General features: G+C 43.7%; 1 protein-coding gene across 5 annotated transcripts in view; it reads left to right on the top strand.

Moving 5' to 3' along the window:
* Positions 1-20,683, top strand: part of LOC138249699 (uncharacterized) — a 200,731-nt gene that overhangs the window by 67,036 nt on the left and 113,012 nt on the right. For all 5 annotated transcript variants that reach the window (XM_069203687.1, XM_069203686.1, XM_069203688.1 and 2 more), the window contains exon 6: positions 7,150-7,764. In XM_069203687.1, coding sequence (XP_069059788.1) covers positions 7,150-7,764 — 615 coding nt within the window. The remainder of the gene's footprint in view (positions 1-7,149; positions 7,765-20,683) is intronic.

The raw sequence follows: 20,683 nt of genomic DNA, 5'->3' as shown, positions 1-20,683 counted from the left end.
CTAGAATTCGTGGCTAATCATTACTTTTATATCAATGCAGTCAGTAGCCACTAGAGAAAACTTAGCAGACACCAGTGGCTGAAAAGTCCTAAAAAGCAGACTCCAAAAGTGAAAACTCCTGGATGCCTGAAGATGTGTCTATCCTGCTCACCTCTCCAGAGTACTGATTTTGCAGATGCATATGTGCTAAATACCACTTCCATAATTTGTTACTGCTTGAACTAGCCAAAGCATTTTGACATATTCAGATTGGAATGACCGGTCACCAGTGTCTCCACTAAAAGATCAAGAGTGAACTCACAAGCCTATACCATCCAATTATGTGGGGGCATCATGAAAGAGACTGCAGACTTATTAAATATACCAGTCTTGGCAACAGCTCCTATCCCAGTGTGCTCCTGGTGATGTGTGTTTGATGTCCGCATCTACAACATTTTGTCCTTAGAGGCAGTAAAGAGTTACTCTAGAGGATGTATTTTTTCCAAGGAGACTTGTTGCTGGTGTGATCAATTGTGGACTTGAAAGTTAACAATGAAATAAACAAATGCTGCTTCCTTTGAGAGCCTGGAAATGGAGTATCTTGGGAAGGTATGAGCACCTCTATTACCTATGTTTTGAGAGACGCAGGTTCTAGTGCTGTTTCATGGCCTCTGTGATCAAGTTGGATGCTTCATTAATCATTTTATGATAGTCATATGTGAGGTAAAGGAAGTTGTTGTAGGTCAAGGCAGGCCAGATCATCTGATCAAATGGAAGCTCACATGGATTTTGTTGCAAGAGGTGTTGAGCATTGATGGGTTTTTACAGAAGCTCTCCTGTTAGCATTTATATTGGTTAGAGGTTAAGCCACTATAGAATACCTTTGACACATAATTCCTGGGTACTTGTTCTTTGGTACATTGTTGGATGAAGATATAATTAGGTTCAGGACTGATCTCATACGCTTAAGTCAATGAGTCTTTAAAATACATACCAGCCCTATTCATCTCCTAAACACCAGTGCAGATGGCATTCCTGCATTAAAGCAATTTCTGCAGCTTACCCCTTTGTTTTTTAGCACTTCAGTGGAAGCAGGGTTTCAGATATCTTTCAGGCGTTTGAGAAAATCACAACCGATAGTTAGTGATAAATTAGAATAATTATGCTCTGCAGTTTGTTCTTTCTCCTAGTCATTCTGCCTTCTAAGCCGTGATGCCATCCGATGCACTTGTTTCATATGCCGCTGGAAGTCATGTCTTTGCAGCTGAAAGCAACTATTGAGTAGCTGCTGTGTTGTCAGATGGCAGAAGGGAAATTTTAACCATGCTTCCTAATTCCAGAGAAGGCCATTGGTCAGGCCTGAGACTCATTCGAACCTCCATCTGGTCAGCAGTCTCCCTGCGAATGAAAAGATCTGCATCTTTCTCTAATAGATTTGCCTGCTTTTTAGCAGGGTGCTAGGCTACATATGGTAGATATTCAAGATGTGTACTTCCATATTCCATTACATTGTTTGCACAAGGTAGTTCCTCAGATTCCAGATGAGAGAAAAGCATAATCACTCAAAGTGCTGCAGTTCGGGCTGAAGTTGACATCAAGAATGTTCACCACGTACATGGCAGAGAATCTCAAGGAAAAGATTTTTGTATACCTTTACTTGTACCACTAATTTATCAAGGTGAACATTTGTGAAGAAGCTTGCCAATTTCAATAGGCCACCAGAACTTTGCTTCATAAGCTAGGGTTTCCTTCAATTTTAGCTGATTTGACAAGAAAAGCATCTTTACTAGGAGTTTTAGATGCAGAAGCTGCAAGAGTATTTCCTGCAGAAGAGAGGTGTCTTGTGTAACAAAGGAGGCTTTTTTGTTCCATAACTGGAAGCTTATGACAGTGTTGGCGATGTTGTGAATGATGGAGTCCTGCATTTCTGTCCGAACCCCATTACTAAAATCCAAAGGCCTCTTTAAGGGCGTAGCGATGATAAGTGTAAGAAGACATCAGAAAATTACTTAATAAGAGTTCTGATTGTGCAGAAGGCTCCTTTGGTGTGGAGATGGCAGAAATAATGAAAATGTATATTGTGACAGATTCCTTGCTGTTTGGCTGGGTAGCTCAGTAATATGAGTGGTTTGTGGTAGAGAAGCTTTTAAATATAAATATATAGTAGATCCTAACATTCGCTCTGGCTCACAATCCTTTTCTGCCAGATGCTCAGGGAAAATGTCTTTCAATGCAAGCCGACAATATGATAATGGCTTACCTTATGAGGCGATCACAGCGCCTTGCTGAAGAAGCCCAGTCATTGTGCGGTGTCGCCAAAAGCAGTACTTCTCCTGGGCATTTAGAACACCAGATCAAACACACTATGCATAGTTATCCAAGAGGAGCATGTTAGGGTGTTGTATGAAAAGGTGACAAGATATTTTACGATTATGAAGTATGCAAACATGGATCTCTTTTTCTTGCTTTCAAACAAAAGCGGCACAAGCTTGACATCCAGGTTCTCTGAGCAAGGCACACAGTGGGATTTGCCATTGCCACCTATGTTGAGGACACTATACTGTGCTTTTCTAACATTTTCCAGCATAGAGAACTTCATTATAAGTGCCCCAGTAATCCAGGCCGGCTTAAAGCCAATGAAGTGTCTGAGTGAAACACTGGGGAAAAAAAAAAAATTGTGGAAATCGTTCCCTGCCCGCTGTTCCCTAAAAACACGTATTCTGTAATATGTATGCATCCAGCCAATCTACAATTAGAGACACCCACGGCATCAGTAACAATCAATCAGATGTGACCCATAGAGTCTCAAGGCGCTGAGGGGTGTGTCCTCAGAGATCAGTTGAAATGCCAGGTCTTGAGGTCCTTCCTGAACTGAGGCAGCTATGGCGACTGTCTGAGGTGAAGGGGTAAGGTGTTCCAACCTTTTGCTGCCAGGTGAAAGATCTTCCTCTAGCTGAGGAATTCTTTATGCCGGGTATGTTGGTGAGTGACTGCTGGGACTAGCAGAGAGGTCTGGAAGGGGAGTGCCACGTGATGCGGTGGTTGAGGTAGCTGGGTCCGCTGTCATGGAGGGCTCTGTATGCGTGCACAAGGAGTTTGAAGTTCATCCTCTTCTCGACGGTGAGCCAGTGGAGGTTTTTCAGGTATTCTGTGATGTGCTCTTGACGGGGAATGTTTAGGACAGGCCTGGTGGCAGCGTTCTGAATTTGTTGCAGCTTGCTCAGGTTCTTCTTTGGGTTCCAGCTTAGAGGGCGTTGTGGTAGTCAAGTCTGCTCATGATTAGTGCATGTGTCACGGTTTTTCGGCAGTCAATTGGTATCCATCTGAAGATCTTTCGTAGGAGTCAAAGGGTGTGGAAGCAGGTGGAGGCGACGGAGTTGACCTGTCTGGTTATGGTGAACATTGAGGATGACGCTGAGGTTTTGTGCATGGACTGTGGGGATGGGGGGCCTGCCGAGCGTTGATGGCCACCAAAAGTTGTCCCAAGCTGAGGAGGAAGGTCCCATGATGAGGATCTCGGTTTTGTCGGATTTCAGCTTAAGGCAGCTCTCCCTCATCTAGGTGGCGACTGCTTCCATCCGGTCCCTGAAATTCTTCTTGGCTTTTGAGGAGTTCTCAGTCAGGGAGATGATCAGCTTGGTGTCATCTGCATAGGAGACAATGTTCATACCGTAGTCCCTGGTGATATGGGTGAGCGGGGTCATATAGATGTTGAACAGCGTGGGGCTCAAAGATAATCCTTGGGGTACTCCACAGCTGATGTCTGTAGGTTCTGACAATTGTGGTATGAGTCTAACTTTCTTTGTTATGCTTGTCAGGAAAGAGTGTATGTTTTGAAGGGCCTTGCCGCGTATGCCTGCTGCGTGGAGTCTAACGCATGTGGTGTGGTGATATACTGTATCGAAGGCTGCTGAAAGATCAAGTAGGATGAGAGCTGTTGTATGTCCGCTGTCAAGGAGGGAGCGGATGTCATCTGTGGTGGTGAGCTGGGCGGATTCTGTGCTGTGGTTAGTTCTGATTCCTGATTGGGAGACGTCCAGGATGCTGTTGTCCTTGATGTGTTGCTGTAGCTGAGTGTTCATTGCTTTCTCTGCGACCTTAGCTGGGAAGTGCAGCAGTGAGATGGGGCAGTAGTTCTTGAGATCCATTGGGTCGGCTGTGGGTTTATTCAGGAGTGGTTGGATCTCAGCGTGCTTTCAGTCTTCTGGGTAGGCTGCTGACTATAGGGAGAAGTTGAGGGTCTTGCAGAGTTCAGACGCGATTGAGGCGCTGGCCTTGTTGAAAATGTAGTGAAAGCAGGGGGTTGGTAGGGGCGGTGAGTGGATGCTGCTCATGATTGAGCGGGTCTCATCTGTCTTAAGGGTGGTCCAGGTGTGCAGGAGTCTTGGGGGTTTGGAGGGTCCTGCCATGGATGTTGTTGGTGAGTTCAGCAAGTCTTGGGGTCCGATGCTGTTGTAGATGTTTTTGATCTTCTGATGGAAGAAGGTGGCAAGTCTGTCACAGAGATCCTGAGATGGAGGGATGTTGATGGTCTCGGCCTGTTGTTTGGCGAATTCTTTGATGACGTTAAAGAGCTCTTTAGTGTTGTGTGTGGTGGTGTTGATGCAGGTCCTGCAGGTGGTTTTCCTGGTGGACCTGATGAGGCCATGGTGGGATGTAGTGGCGGATTTGAAAGTTGCAAGGTCTTCTTAGGATTTGGTGTTCCTCCACTTCTTCTCCTGCATGAGTGCTTTGATTGCTGGAGTGCAGGGGGGAACCAGCTGGATTTCTTTGAGTAGTGTTCTCCTGTAGTCTGGAGGGGAGGTAGATTGTCAGTAACAGATGGGGGTCAACCAGGATGAAACTATGCACACTTTCATGGGGGCTCCTAGCCTCACCAAGTGTACGTAGACCTTGTACAGTGATCGGTTCACCCTTTTTCAAGACAATTATGGTGATCAGAATTAGTTTAGTGTTCAGTATCACATCCAGATATCCTTGCACCTAGCGACCTCACACTTTGAGTCTTGTAATATGGGCAGCTACATCTGCCACAAGATTTTATTTAGCTCCCAGAAGGGTGTAGGGATCATCTATGAGGCTGTTATATTTTTAAGTGAAAGAGACTCTGGAAATGAGCTCTCCAGTGGCATTTTCGTGCACCAAGTTGCCAGAAAAAGGCTGTACTTATTTATCTTACTCTTTTCTGTAGCTTGCATGGACAGATCTTAAAAATTCTTGTTATGTGCATTTGTTTGCTATTTAGACTTGAAGGAAAAATTTCTCGCAAGGTTTTACGATTATGTTGCCAAAGGACTTCTCAGAAGGTGTACTTAAATTCTTTCCATTCATCAGGAAAGCTGTCTATGGTTACTGTTACCAAAACAAATATAGTCTTAACTAAATAACATTTTCTATCTTTCAAACATATGCATTAGGAAGCTTAGGTCATAGAAATCTGTTTTTCAAAAAGCTATTATAATTACCAGAAATATTAGTAAAAGGCAAACTTTCTTCATTGAGGATCTTTCTGATGGTTTTCCACAGAGAAAGGCATTTTCTAATTGTCTTTAGTTCCGTCTAGAAGTGGTGTCAGACTTCCATTTGAATGAGTATTTAATTTTGCCTAGTTTTCTCTCCAGGTATTCTTGTCCTTCTAACCGTGTTTGTTATGTTGGATTTGAATTGAACTTCAACATACAGTCTACAGAGGACTAAGAATATAAGAATAGCAATCAGCTATCTTCCCAATGCTATACTAGGAGTGAGAGTTCTAGTTTGTAATCAGTCTTTGGGTAGATGAATTAGCTCTTGGGTAAGTACTGCTTATTAAGTTGCTCACAGGCAACAACCAGGTAAACGTAGAGTTAACTCAGCTTAAGGAACAGTGGCAAAAGTAGCTCTGTTTATGACTGTCTCTATTGCTGGGATCAGTAATACTTTATGTGAAGGTTGAGTTACAGATTCACTAAATGTTATTTTATTGAGTTTGATGCTAAGCTAGATTCATAGTTGGTGCATTTGTTTGCTATTGCACTCCAAAGGTTATCAGATGATGAGGATCCCATAACACCTGATATAGTGGCACTTCTGACAGTAATCCCCATAGTTGTTGTTCTGCTTTAGATAGTGAATCTTTGTGTTGCTCCAACATGTACATCTCTGAGGATAGATCTGATTAATTTAGTTAGACCTGCTTCCAGTCAGAAAGGAATACAACAATCTTGAGAATAGTTAGACATATTCTCCCAAAATCTTGCTTTAGTACAGTGGTCTTCAAACTTTTTAATGCTGCGCCCCCCCAATTGAAATATAAAAATCATTGGGCCCCCCCCCCCTCAGAATTTTTCACATTTATTTTAGAAAGATGGCAATGTTTAAATAGGTCTAAACCTATTCAAACATTGCAGTTCAGTATTGTTACCTTTTTAAAACTGCAATAACATGCTTTTGCTTAAAACAAAGGCATGTTATCTATATAATATTTCTTTTGGCCAGAGTTTGGCGCCCCCCCTGGGATCACTTGAGGCCCCCAAGGGGGGCCCGCCCCCCAGTTTGAAGACCTCTGCTTTAGTATGATTTAAGATGAGACAACTTACCATGACAAAAAAGGCTGAGCATTTCTGAAGTAGGACCACAGCGATATCACTGCATCCGATGGTAATGGGCGCCAAATTAGAAATTCTGCAAAACATCAGAATTGGATAGTTTGCGACAAAAAAGGAACAAAGCTTGAACTTATTTACAACTTGCCTGCCCAGTAGCCGCATCATTGTAGGGGAAAAAGTTGCATTGTACTGTTTTATAGCTACTTATAAGCTCCTAAATCATCCATCATCTCCAGGTCAAGCAGCTTAGTATCAGGTAGAGGCAGTTACACTTTTAGGATTGTTAAATGGCTGGAGATCCCAACTGCTAGTCCTTAGGTCAAACGTCACGCCAAAAGGATCACCTTCAGATTGCTGCAATGTGTGCCAGTGGCATAGTTCCCTCATGCAGATCATACATTGTGCTGGAAATATTACAGAATCTATGCTTATTTTTGCAGTTAAGTATATTTTTCTTTACTTTAAATAGAAGGCTACATAATTATGTCTTTAAGCATACTGGATATTGAGAACTAGCAGCTTGAGTTTGTGTTTTTGTCTTTGACAACACTTCTGTAATTGAGCCTTATTGTAATTCTGACAGGTGACCGGTTTAATGGAGGAGAGGTGCACTCTGAAGAAAGTCCTGAGAAGTTGGAGAGGCTTGGTGTGGCATCTAGGAATACCATGCACGTTATTTCTTGCTTAACAAAGGAACAGAAAAGTCTCCATGATTCTGAAAGCCAAGGAAAAGATGGATCTTTTTGTGGAGGGAATGGGGTTGAGAGTCACACAACTCCCTCTGAACAAATGAAGATCAATGCAAGGATTAAACCATGCACTTCTATTGAGGCCTCCAATAACGTGTGTGGCTACAAAACAGCTAACCCTTTAGTCTGTGGCAGCTCTACAAATTTTGTTAGTTACAAGTCTCCATTGATTGAACAGGAGCAACTTTACACAGAAAAGAAAAATCATGCATCATCATTAATCTTCAAAGATTCTGGAGAAAGCTTCCAAGAAAACTTGCAGATGGTCAATCACGAAAAATCTTTCAAACAGGATTTGCAAGAGTTGAGAGATTTTAGGCAAATTTACAGTCGTGATCTTGATGTTCACAAGACGTTTCATGCAGGGGAGCAACTTCTTACAGGTTCTGAATGTGGGCATGGCTTAATGACACACCAGAGTCTGACAGAGCACCAGACTTGCCATGCAGGTAGGAATGCAGTCCATTCTTGTCATCGCATGTATGCAAACGTGTAATCTCAACTTGAAGGCACTAACCTTATGAGGAGCATGCCTGAGCACACAAAAGCTTCAATTAATGCATGGCAGAATTGCATTTTTGAAAGTTATTTTACTTAATCTAAAGGAAAAGAAAAAAAATTGTTAGGAAAAAACAGTCACAATTAAAGTTTGATTTGTAATCCTTTCTCTTCAGCTGCCCTTCTTTGACATTGTACCTACCAGTATCCCTTCTGTAAGGACTGTATTTGTGACAATGAGCTAATCATAACAGATCTAATTGAAGGCCACAGTTTGATCTGTGACCTCAGCACACATTTCTCACTTGCTCTTGTTTAGTAACTTAAGACTACTTACCGGATCCAAGCAGTGGGACATCATTCTAGATTGTTTTCCTGCAATCATGCAGACAGCATTGACAATGCAATTATCATGTGCATTCCATCTGTAACACTGAGTTATAAACCCAAGCCATAACGGGACCGGCCTGTGTTTAAAGACTTATGGCCTGATTTAGATTTCTCCGGCCGGTTACTCTGTCACAAACATGATGGATATCCTGTCTGGCGTATTACAAGTGCATTATACCCAGTGATACTTGTAATACGGCGGGCAGAATATTTGTCACGTTTCTCTGACGAAATCCGTCCCTTAATCCAGCTTCTTTTACTTTGAAAATTTCACACTTATAATCCCTTATGGTACATCCTTCCGTTCCATCATGTCCCTTTTACGCCTTATGTCAGCCAGGTTTCTAGTGTTTCAAAGAGCCCTGTTGCAAGCATATTTTCTAACGATATGTTGCTTTGCAGGGGGGCAACAAGGGGAGGATACACATGCTCCTGTGAGAGTGCTAGGCCATTGAATGGTGCCCTATTCCATTTATAGCCAGAGATTACACATGCTTTGACCCCCCTTACCACTGACCACAGTAGGTAATTGTGCAAACGTGACTGTTCATGTGTGTATCTGGGCTGGGAAGTCCTCTCTCAAAAGTAGAAGTAAAAGGAAATGGTGGGCTCTAATCACTCCATGAAACGCACTTCCCATTCCTCTGACTTGTGACTGTAGAGTAGGGAGAATGATAAGCAGAGACAGTGTAGTCTGGGCTGCTCAATAGTGCAGAGGGGAGAGAGAGAGAGGCAGCACTGAATGTTCATGTATTGCCAGGCTCATGTAATGCTTGTTTTAATAACTGTGTAACTCCCAACCCTAAAACCAGAAGCTACAGTTCTACCCTGGTTAGCATCATCTCATGTGAATCCTAATTGTCTGTAATTGGGCCCTCTAAGGAATACTTTCTAACATTATTCCAGGACCACTCTTGCACACCCCTGGACCTCTCCCGAAGTGACAAAAAAAAACTCAAATGCAAGTTTGCACTCAATAAATGATGCATACAGAAGCAAATATCTTGTCTGTGTGTGCAACCATTTATCTATGTGTAACATGCAGCTTTGCCCAGCTCCAACCACCATATGCACAGATATCCATCCAAAAATAAAATGTTGGTGAGGAGATGATGTGCTTTGTGAGAGAGCGCAGGTGACTGAGTTGGGGGGGCGAGGAGGGTAGTGAGCGGCAGTGGAACAAATGTTTGATCTGCTTGTCAAATGCTCACACTGATCACTCCCATTCAAAATAGACTTCCTCCAGCAATAGGCAGATCTGCCTGGCAGCATAACACATTACCTATGTAAAATTAGGCAAGTTTAAGAAGAACGTAGTACACTGAAAGGGTCATATATCTCACTAGCTAAATACCTGCCTGAGCCTAATTCACTTCTGGCTCTCCATGGGCCTCTCTGTGTCCACTCATCTGAAAAGGTCAGAGTTGTTTTACATTCATGAAGGAGAATGATATGGTGTGCTCTGCACATCATTTCCGCCTGCAAGCTGTAGAACCTCACCAGGAGTCCATAACTGACCTCTAATGTGCAAACATTTGGCACACATTACAATGATAGAATGCAAACAACTCTGCTAGTTTGTCGTGCACCTGATGACTCTTCTCCACTTGCACTTCTGAGTGGAAGATTGTCTCAGATTTTTTGTCAGTCTCAGTGGTTCTCATTTTTCTCACACTATACTTGTCTCTCCTCATCACATTTACTGTCCAGCATACAAATGTGTAACTTTGTCATAATGCAAAATTAAGTTTTAATTGTATTGGTTTTTCTTGCTCCCGCTATCTCAGCTCGTATTACTCACCAAAACACGACCACACACTCTTGGAGAATAGTTTTTAGCCTCCCTGTGATTTCCTTCTGGGTGACAGATTGCTACTTGGCAGACCTCTATCTAACATAGACATTATCTCATTGATGCCTCTAGTTTGCCAGCACACCTATGTGCGGTCTCTATTCTATCTTCTCTCACCAATCTGGTCTCAGAATTCTTTAATACTGGGCCAGGTGACCTGTAGGAAAGGATTCGGTATTTAACTGTGACTTTATAGCCAAATTCTCTTCCAACATACCAACCCTTACAAATCATAACTACTGTCTTTGAAGCCTCAAATATTTGCTGCAGAATGTATTGCTGATATATAGACTCAGCTTACACATTAAATCTATGTTAAAATCATGACTTGAAATATGAATGTTCTTGTAAATTATGGAAAGCTATTACTAAGTGATCTCACCTTCCCCATAGATAATCCACATAGTTACGTATTGTATTGGACACTAGATAAACATCTCATCGAACACCACATCTCATGAGAGGACCTGGTTTAGACTTATATAGCAGATATTTTCCATGTGTGAACAGAATGGTTATTCTCAAGTGTCCTTAATCTTCCACTCCATGGTAGTAAATGGAAAAACAGCACTCCTCTTGGATAACCCCCCATGAAACTCCTTAGCGCTATACATTGAGCGTTCAAGTACGAATAGATAGATGAACAAAGCCACTGACCTGCTTGACACAAAGCTCATACTGCCATCAGATGTTTTCCTAACAGCTTTGGATGTCCACAGGAGAAGAAGGTTTGTTGTGTGAAAGATTAAAGCAAAGCCTGTTATCTGTACAGTTATTCCCTATACAATGGTTAGTCCTTTTTTCACAGAAAGTCAGTTGTACTAAAACACCAACTGCAAATCAAACGTTAACATTATGAAGGTTCATTAGGGGTAACTGTTTTCTCCTTCTTCTTTACTGATCTCACTGTAGATGATGCAGCCGGAAAACTGTATTCATCTCTGCTCAGTCATAAACATAATGTTCTGCATGGTAGAATCTCAACTGAATGTCATAAATGAAACATAACTAACTATAGCATTACTTTAACCTTTTTTTTTTCAGTAAATTTGTACGTTTTTTTTAAACAAACAACAGATCTTTTTCTCACACCTAACTATAACGTTACGTGAATTCATAACTTTAAAAAAAATGTAAATTAGTACTTAATTACCATACGCAAAATCCTGCAGCCAACACTCCCACATATAACCAAACTCGAGCTGGGTTTGGCTGTAGGGTCTGGCCATGGAGACCCCATCCCCCCAGTGCCATTTTTGTTTTAATTAAATGGGAATGGATTGCAGGCAGCCGCCCCTCCCGGAGCCATCAGTGGCCCCAGGAGCCCTACCCCCGGGGCCACTTATTTAGAGGAGGGGGCCATGGACCCTCCCCAAGCCTTGTTAGTTCCTGGGGACCCCATACCCTAGGGCCTTTTTTCCATCCCTATCCCCATCCCAGTGACCCAGCATGCTTGTTTCAGGGAGGGGACACATGACCCCCCTCCCCAGACCAATTTCAGCTCTGGAGACCTCATGCCCTGGACCTAGTGCAATTTTTATCTAGAGGTGGCATGCGGCACCCCCATCCCTGGGCTGAATTCATCCCCAAGGCCCCATCCCTCAAAGGCTCAGCACTATATTGAAGGGGGACAGACAGCCCCCCTCGTGGGCCAATTTCCAGCCCACAAGGACCCTTTCTACTGGGGCCTGGCACTATTTTCAAGAAAGAAGGGGCAGCAAGCCACCTCCCTCTCCCCCCACAACCCTTTCCCAGGCTGATTTCGACCACGGGGACCCCATCCCCGGGGCTCAGCACTATATTCAAGGGGTAGGAGGTCATGCAGTCGTCCTTTGCCAGATTTCGACCTTGTGTACTTCAACCCCTGGGGCCCAACACTATATTTAGAGGGGAGGCAGGGCATGTGGCCTCCCTACCTGGGCCAATTTTAGCACCAGGGACACTGCCCCCTGGGCCAGGCACTATATTCTGCAAAGGGAAACCAATATGTCTTGGGTGGGCACCCTGGGACATAGCTGCTGAGCCTCCCCAGGAGTGTGCTCCCCAAGGCCATTCATGGGAGGATGGGTTGCGTTGCCCCTCCCCCCACTTAAAGGAATCCGCACCAGTGGTGGGCTACCGAGGGCCTTTTCAGGCTCAAAGGGGGGGGAGCTAGGGGGGGCATTTTGTGAATTTTCGGTTCTGGGGTGGGCTCCCCAGGGACTTTAGAGGTTCAGGGAGGGGGCCCTGAGAAATGGGCTCCTCGGGGCCCCTGGCAGCTTCTACAAAAACAGCTTTTAGCCTCCTGGGGGTGGGCTCCTCAGGGCCTTTTGAGGCCTGGAGAGGGGGTGCCACGCAGACCCCCTCTCCTATATGAAATATGGCATAAGCCAAATAAAATGCTTCCCTGCTGCCATTTTCTTTCCATTCCAGTGAGAGTCTCGCAAGATGTCAGCCTTTTTTGTGTTTTGGTTTTTAAAAATATATATTTTGGATCACCCCAAAACTTTGCTGGGATTAACTTTTTTGGGAAAGTTTTGTGAAGATTTGTCAAACAGGGCCAATGTTTTTAGCCCACCAAAAAAAGTGTGTGTGTGTGTGTGTGTTTTTCATGCTCATCCCTTTTTTGTAATATTGGGTATGGTCTTGAATCTGCTTTTTTAGTGCTTAGTGGTTCTGTGACATGGAACCCTTTCCTGACCATTTTTTTTTAATTGCATACTGATTTTTCCTTTAGCTTAGGTATCTTATTCTGCGTGTGTGTGTGTTTACCTCAGATTCCTTCAGTGCAACTTACCTGGAAAAGTACCACTCAGGCCATGCCTGCGCTGTGTATACTAGCATCAGGTTGAGGTTTCTGAAGAGCCTGTGTCAGTAACAGTGTGATACACTGAAATGTGAGTGTGTTGATGTCAAGGCCAGTTCCTCCACCTCCCCCTAGGGGTCGACTCAACCCCTTGCTTTAGGTCAAGGATGTTAATGAAGACCCAGACTAAGGAAAGGAGGGAGAGAGAATTTCACACTTAAGGTTGGTGATCAAAAACCTAGACTGGAGTACCTGGGTACAGTCTACCAAAATCATACTATAAATGTCAAGTTCTTAACCTATGTGTTAGAGTACACAAATTACAAAGGGCCTGATTAAGAGTTTGGTGGAGGGGTTACTTCATCACAACGGTGCCGGATATCCCATCCGCTGAAATCTTAATCCCATTATATCCAATTGGATTTATATTTCGTCGAACGGGATACCCGTCACAGGTTCTGACGGAGTAACCCCTCAGCCCTAACTGTACAGTACGACAGGAAAGGAATTATACCTAATTCCAAAATTCTTTATTCAGTTCATAAAAATAAACCATAAAAGCACATCCCCATTAAACATTCTCATGCATAAAAATATACGTTTTAAGACTACATTTCACCTTAAAAAGTAGTATTGTAAGACTGTATCATAAAACCTTAGGACCATCATGATTGAACAGATTTCATCTACAATAAAATGCCTATAATATATTTAGTAAAGTTTTCCAATTTCTTAGAGGTTAATTTTCAAACTTAATACATTTGTACAGGGGAATATCCTACAAAAAATGTATCTTACTAATGGGCTACTGCATTTAAATTGGACAACCTGTTCCTTACAGCTACTGCATTAACAAAGTAATTTGCTAGGGAATGGCAAACCATAATGTCCTTCATATCCATCAATTATTGAAATGCCTCCTGATGGTGATACTGACGTTCTCTTAAAAACAGTGGTTTCGGAAACTTTTTCCTGAGATCAAGATAAAATCTACAAAAGAGAGTTAAGTGCAATAGTGTTCAGAATTATTAGTACATGGACAATTGACATCACCAGCGACCCAAGTTTCCCCACTCGGGAAAACAACCATCTGATAGAATATTAAAAATCAAAATCTGGATAAAAAATCTTTGATGAGCATTAGGGACCAACCTGATGTAATTTTGATATCTAAAATAGCGTATGTAATTCATCACAGTTGGTCACATTTCTCTTTTCATATTTCTGGGTGCTCTTACCCAAGACTTTTTTGGTGCAAGCATCGAGTACGCTGTAACTGGACCCCGGCATACCGCGTGTCCCGCTCATATTCATGTCCCGCACAGGAGGCCAAGATGGAATTTGCCAGTGCTGCATTAAGAGGGAGGAAGCCTGGACAAAGACAAACTGATCTAAATACCTGGTTTGCTACTATTGATCCAGAAGTGTGTCTGATTGTTCTATTCCTCGTGTGACTTGTACATCCAAGTCTGGAAAATGTCATTTTAGGAGTACGAGCATTTATTTCCCCTTGTCCTCAGGTTCATCTCTTTCAAACTCCCAGTTGTCTGCATTTAAACAGTACTTGTGACCTGACAGTCTGATATACATAGAGAGCAAAGGATGCCTGTTGCCGCAGGAATGGTCTGTTTGTATTTTTAGATGTGTGGGGAGCTTGAAAACCAGGGCTGAATTCTTATTGACACTTTTGACTGTAGATTCCTCATCTTAAAATATCTGAGGCTCCATACTGGATGGGGAGACTTGTCTTAGCAGTGCTCTGGAGCATCGCTAGGTGCTGCTGTGCGACTCCATACCATCCAGAAGTGATGGAGCGCAGAGCCGCATACAAGCACCATCCCTGAGCGCTGATGGCGGTTCCTTTCTTGCTGTGCCTTTTGACATGAATGTAGAGCACCACTCCAGAATTTGTCAGGTTTTTCGCTGCTTCTAGACTTTTCACAGTTTGCTAGGGAACAATGTCCCCACGGAGAACAACAGGATTCAAGCCGTGCTGCGACTACAAAAAGCAGATTCTGGGCACAGATTCGCATGAGGTTTGTTTTTTGTTGTGTAGCCCTTTTGGCTATAATTTTATACACATTATTTTAGCATACTAGGCCTGTCGCTGTGCACTTTAACCTAGATATATTTTCAGCTTCGTTTTATTATTTTAACATTAGCCACATTTGCGGTCTTGTTTTATTTTCTCTATCTAGCTGCTCTTTGCTTAGGTCAGCACTACGTTCTTGAACAAGACATTTCTTTCACTCTGCTTTTCTCAAGGCTACAGTAAGATAGGTTGCCGGCAAAAGTGGTACACTTTGTCTCCAGTGTTCACAGAAACATACACACTCTTACGTAGGGATCCTTTCTTTGAACATCAGTTGTTTTATTATAAAAACACTACTTTGACCCATGTACGTTAGAGGGAGATTCCAGCCAGATGACCACGACTGTATGCTGATTACCGATTGCTTCGCTGCAGCTGCTTAAGTAGACTACAGACCTCTTGCTCAGGTTTGAGGGATGATGTCTCCCCAGGGGGAACATGAAAGGCAGAATTAGAGCTTAACATGCTGTGCTCTGACATAGCTTAGGTAGGAACTATCTTTACAAACTTTAATGACCGTATGGTAGCGTTATTCTTGTGTTTTACTCTCCTTGTCACAATTTTAATCTTATTGTGCTTCATCGCCCTAGTTATTGCAATTAATGCTTTATTATCTAAGATGCAGTTACCTCAATAAAACCCTATTGAACTATACTCTGCTTTTGATTGACCCTGCTTATGTGAGACTATTGCAACTGAGAGATACGGATGAGATCTGAGTGACTACGATTCCCCTGAGGAGTCATGTATGTCATGCGCCCGGTTGCCCCAATCATCCCTGCTCTTCGATGGAGATGAGGCGCTGCTAGTTGGCCGGAACAAACCCGGATTAGGCCGACAGGTGTCACCTGGTGCGGGATCAGAGTCATTCCCCCCACAGTACAAGTGATTCTGCCGCCCGAATCCAGCAGTCTCATTAGGATAATGAGAACCTACGCAACACTTAGATGTGAGAGCTCAGGACACTATTCTGAGATTTGTGATAAGTTTGCCTTTATGCACCCAAAGGCGTTCCAAGACCAGGAAGCAAAGATTTATGTGGTGGAGAAAAGAAGCTGCAGACTTCGCGTCTGTCCAACTCCTGCTGCAAGTTGTGTGCTCGGACTCAGTCCCAATCACCCTTCCATTTTTATTTTAAGCCTTCCACTAAGTCCAAGTCCAAATGAAAGCATAACAAAGTAAAGCAGGACTTGAGCCTATCCTGCTATTCCACCTCCAAGGAGAAGGCGCAAGGGGTATAAAGAGGTAAGTGACACTTTGTAGAGTCGTGGGTCACTGAGCAGATTCCTGAGCTGGTTACGAGTTCTAGGGGTTAGCATTGACGTCACAGCAGATCGAAGCTTTCAAAGAGTCCATGTTGCAGATATTCAGTGCGCTTCCGGCTTCCTGTGGCGTGTGATTGTAATGGATAGACCCGCACAGACCTCCACTCAGGTTGCTAGCGGCACGTCCCTCCTGACACTCTTGGTCACCGTGAGACCTGTTCCTGTGCCCCTACCAACACCGGTAAAGAGTTCTTCTACCATCTCACGATACATTCTTATTAATGCCACCTGAGACTGGTGAGATGAACCAGGTCCAACGCTGATGTCACAAAATTGTCCTGCAACCTGGCTCTAACCCTATGTCTCTACCACACTGCAGGTGTCAGTAGAGGCTGCATTATCTTTTTGCTTACAGCTCTGACCCTTTGCCGGTGTAGGGTCACCCCACGAGATTGATGATGAGGGGAATGGCTTGCTCCCCACCATTACACTGATGATGGCTTAGAACTTGATCTACAAAACTCAAGTGGGCTTGACACCTCTTCTGAGACAGATGCACTGCAAGGGCCACCAATGTAAGAGAGTAGTCATTTGCAGTGGTAGTTCAAAGGGCAGCTGTGGTGCTAGAGTTACAGCTGCCCTCCACTGAGACTAAAATAATTGTTTTAAAATAAATTCTGCAGCTAGGGCCAACAATATCTGAGCCTTTATTTCAGTTTCATGATGCCCTCACAGATACTAGGATGGGCCCCTAGTTAAAACCACGTTCTTGCTCATCTGTGAATAGGCATGTGGCCAGACTTCATTGACCAGGACCTGGTGACCAGAGCTTTCTCAACAAGCAGCCAACTCCAGAGAACTTTATTGTGTAGTCTTCGACCAATAAAATGAGTCCTAATTCATTTGCCACCACTCCTCTGAATAGAGAATCTAAAACATGTTTTCTTCAACCAATCTGGCATCACAGAACATGCAGTCTGGCTCAGGAGCATTTTTAGTTCTTGTTTAGCCTCACCAGTGCCCCTCCGATATTCATGAAAGTGATGATGGTGGCCGCTGTCCATCTTAGTAGGTCTACAGTTGCTGTATTTCTGTACCACAACCACTGGATAATAAAAGCGGGTTTACCGATGTCAGACATGGACCACTTCCAGACGACAGCAGACCTTTTGACATCGTTGGGTCCAACCTAATTACCTCTCGAAGACTTCCATTCATTGGGGGCAATCCTGGATATGGAGAAGTTCAGGGTTTTCCATCTGCATGTGTTTGTCCAGGTCATTCGGGCTATGATGCCGATATTTCAGCCCTGCTCCTGTATCCAGGTGAGGGTGGCTCTGAGGCTTATTAGCCTCATGAATCCTCCTTGTCAGCCTTGCCAGGTAGCACATGCAAGCCCTCCAGCAGAACATGAAGTTCCAGGGGACCCTGCATCAAGGCTGCCTTTCTAACACCATCCAGACCTCAGAGGAACCAGCTACAGCTCTGCAGTTGTCGTGACAGGCTGCAGATTGCATTGCTGCAGGCCACTCTCCCTTCCCCATTGGACCTAACAGTGGTGACAGATGTATCACTTCTTGGGTTGCAGGGTTTATCTGGGTAAGGTGGAAATCGGAGGACTCTGGTTTTCAGTGGAGTCTACTAGTGCTGCGGCCAGTTGGTCTGGCCCTGAAGGTCTCCCTGCCATCCATCAAGGGAGGTTCTCAGAGGCCACACCTCTGCCATGTGGTACTGCAACAAGCAGGGAATAGTAGGGTCTTGGTTCCTGTGCCAGGAGATATTGCACCTCTGGAGGGGACTGGAGATCCAGGGCATCATTCTGGTTGCCAACCACCTGAGGGGTCCTGAACACCAGAGTGGGCAAACTGAGCAAGCATTCTAGGTTGGATTACAAGTGTTGCTTACATCCTGAAGCAGCACATGGTCTCTTCCACCATTTGGGAGAACCCTGGCTATATATTTTTGCCACTGACTAACATGCAGTGTCAATAATTTTGAACATTGAAGTCCACAAGTGCACTTTTTAGAAGACATATTCTGGCTCAAATGGTACAAAGGTATTCTGTACATCTTCCCGCCACTTCCTCTCCTGCCCAAGTTCTGAAGAACCTCAAGAATGACCAGGGCGAAGTCATACAGTTGAGCCTGGTTGGGGACAGGGAAGTGTAGTACCAACCTGGCTGCCACTTGGAGAGGAACAGGGCAGGGTACTCCACCTAAATCGACGCACCTTATGCCTCCATATGTGGAGACTATGTAGCTGCAACTGACTGTGTTTGATTTAACCACAGGCGGTGGTTGTCATCCTTGCTGCTAGGCAACCTTTTACAAAATCCAACTATGGTGGACTCTGGGACACATTTGTGATCAGGTGCAGTACCCGAAATACAGACCCTCTACAGCAAAGCAGTAGACATCTTTTTATTTGGTTTGTCTTTTGCCCAGCAAGGCATTGCAGTGGATAATGCAAAAGTTTATTTATCAGCCCTTTTGCCCTCTCTATGTTTCCTGGACCAAGCATTCTTTTTCAATTCAGCTGCTGTGTTGAAATTTATTGAAGGTTTAACATACATTTTCTCCCAAGCTGTTGGTGAGGCCACAGTGGGACCTTAATTTGTTTTTCACATTCCATGTGTGCATGCACTTTGAGCTGATGCATAGCTTCTTGCTGTGTCTCCTGAGCTTGAAGACTTCCTCATTTAGACTACGTCAGCTTGTTGCATGAGTGAACTACAGGCACTCTCAGTGTACACCACCCTTTTTCCAGACAAATTTGCGCTGAGGACTTCGGTGTATGTTTTACCTAGAGGCTTGACTTCCTTCTGTGTTAGACAGTCTATTACCAGCATTCTTTGCCCACCCTCATCTATTGAAAGAGTAGGAAAGGCTCTATCAGTTGGACCCCAAAAGAGCTTTGAGCTTTTATGTAGATTGTACCAAGAATCATCCAGTGGACAATCAGATTTTTGTGGGATTCTCTGTGCAGAAGAGGACCTTGTTGAGGTGAATAGTCCACTGCGAAAAGGTCTGCTCTGCACTGGCCAAGAAGCATCCTCTAGAAAGTCTGAGAGCCTAATTCTACCATAGCTAAGGCTACTAACAGTGCATTGGTGCAAAGTGTGCCTGTCCTTTATATCTGGCAGGCTGTGACATGAGTGTTGGTGCATACTTTCAGGAAGCACTACTGCCTTGGCAGCCAGGTCCAGACACTGCCCACTTGATTCTGCAAGATATTTTGGTTTAAGTCCACTCCATGCGCTGTAGGATGGTACTGCTTTGATATGTAAACTAAGGTCAGGAATCTTCGGTTGTGTCTAATTGACTGCCCTCCCATCTCCATTTTCTCCAGAATGGCCTTATTTTAACAACTAAAATGGTCCCATGCTAGTACTCTGGACACTGTATCGAACAATTGAGGGGGCAGAAAAGGTAAAGAGAAGAAACTGACAGCAAACCGGGGTGGTGCTTGAATGCAGCTCTGCTCCATCACTTATTGGTCAGCATGGAACCAGCCTATAGCTGCACAAAACTTCCTAGTGGAATGTGGGAGCACTGCTGTAAAAAACCTAAAAACCTTCAGATCCAGTCTGGTGTTTGAGGACTATTCTGAGGAATCTGCGGGTAGATAGATAGAGTTGCCACCTCTTCTGCCGTAGAGATGAACTGATGGTTTTTGGACCTGCATAAGCAGCTGGGCCGCAGCATTTTGTATTGTTTGAAGACGTCTCTAGACGATCTAGAGTTTAACACACACCCAAGTTGGCGCCACTTATTGCTGTTGATACTCGAGCAAGGAGGAGCTACGCAGTACATATAGAGACTGACTGGTCAAACAGACAGGATTTTATTTTCTGCCAGAGCCACTGAAAATTGAATTCGGACTTCATTGATTAAGGGAATTCTGTAGCGCTGGACCCAAAGTTCTGAAATCTCTGCCACCCTACCAAGCTTTATTGAACTTGAGAACTATAAGAAGGTTCAGCGACGAGTGTATGATGAGGTATGGCGTGTATGTTCCCATTCTGTCCACCAAGAAGGAACGGTGAGAGATATGGAAGATATGCATCAGGCACGAAGATTTGAGAACTTTTCATTTGTTTACACACTGCCAGTGAAGTTATTGAATCTTAACGGAGATTGTCTTGAATTTAATGAGGAGACAACTAATCTGATTTGCTATGTTTTTTTGGATAGTTTGGGGTATCTGGATATTTTTAAGGAAGCCCGAGGTAGACATAATTACAATAATCAATGTGAGATTTGATTTAAATCAGGGTTCTCCAACCTTTTTGGTAATAAGAACCACTCATGTTCAATGAAAATCACCCCAAGCTACTAATATTATTAGTGTTGTAATAGTGACCACATCAGACAAGATGACATTAGTGATCACCTCTGTGCAAGATTACTAGTAATGATCGCCTCAGTGCACAGTTCTCAGTAGTAATGTAAAAAAAGGCTTTGTCAATTTCAAATGCCTCTACAT

The sequence above is a fragment of the Pleurodeles waltl genome, chromosome 8 (genome assembly GCF_031143425.1).
Source record: "Pleurodeles waltl isolate 20211129_DDA chromosome 8, aPleWal1.hap1.20221129, whole genome shotgun sequence".
NCBI classification, from domain to species: Eukaryota; Metazoa; Chordata; class Amphibia; order Caudata; family Salamandridae; genus Pleurodeles; species Pleurodeles waltl.
The sequence above is the reverse complement of the archived record's forward strand: the minus strand, read 5'-3'. Positions and strand labels throughout refer to the sequence as shown.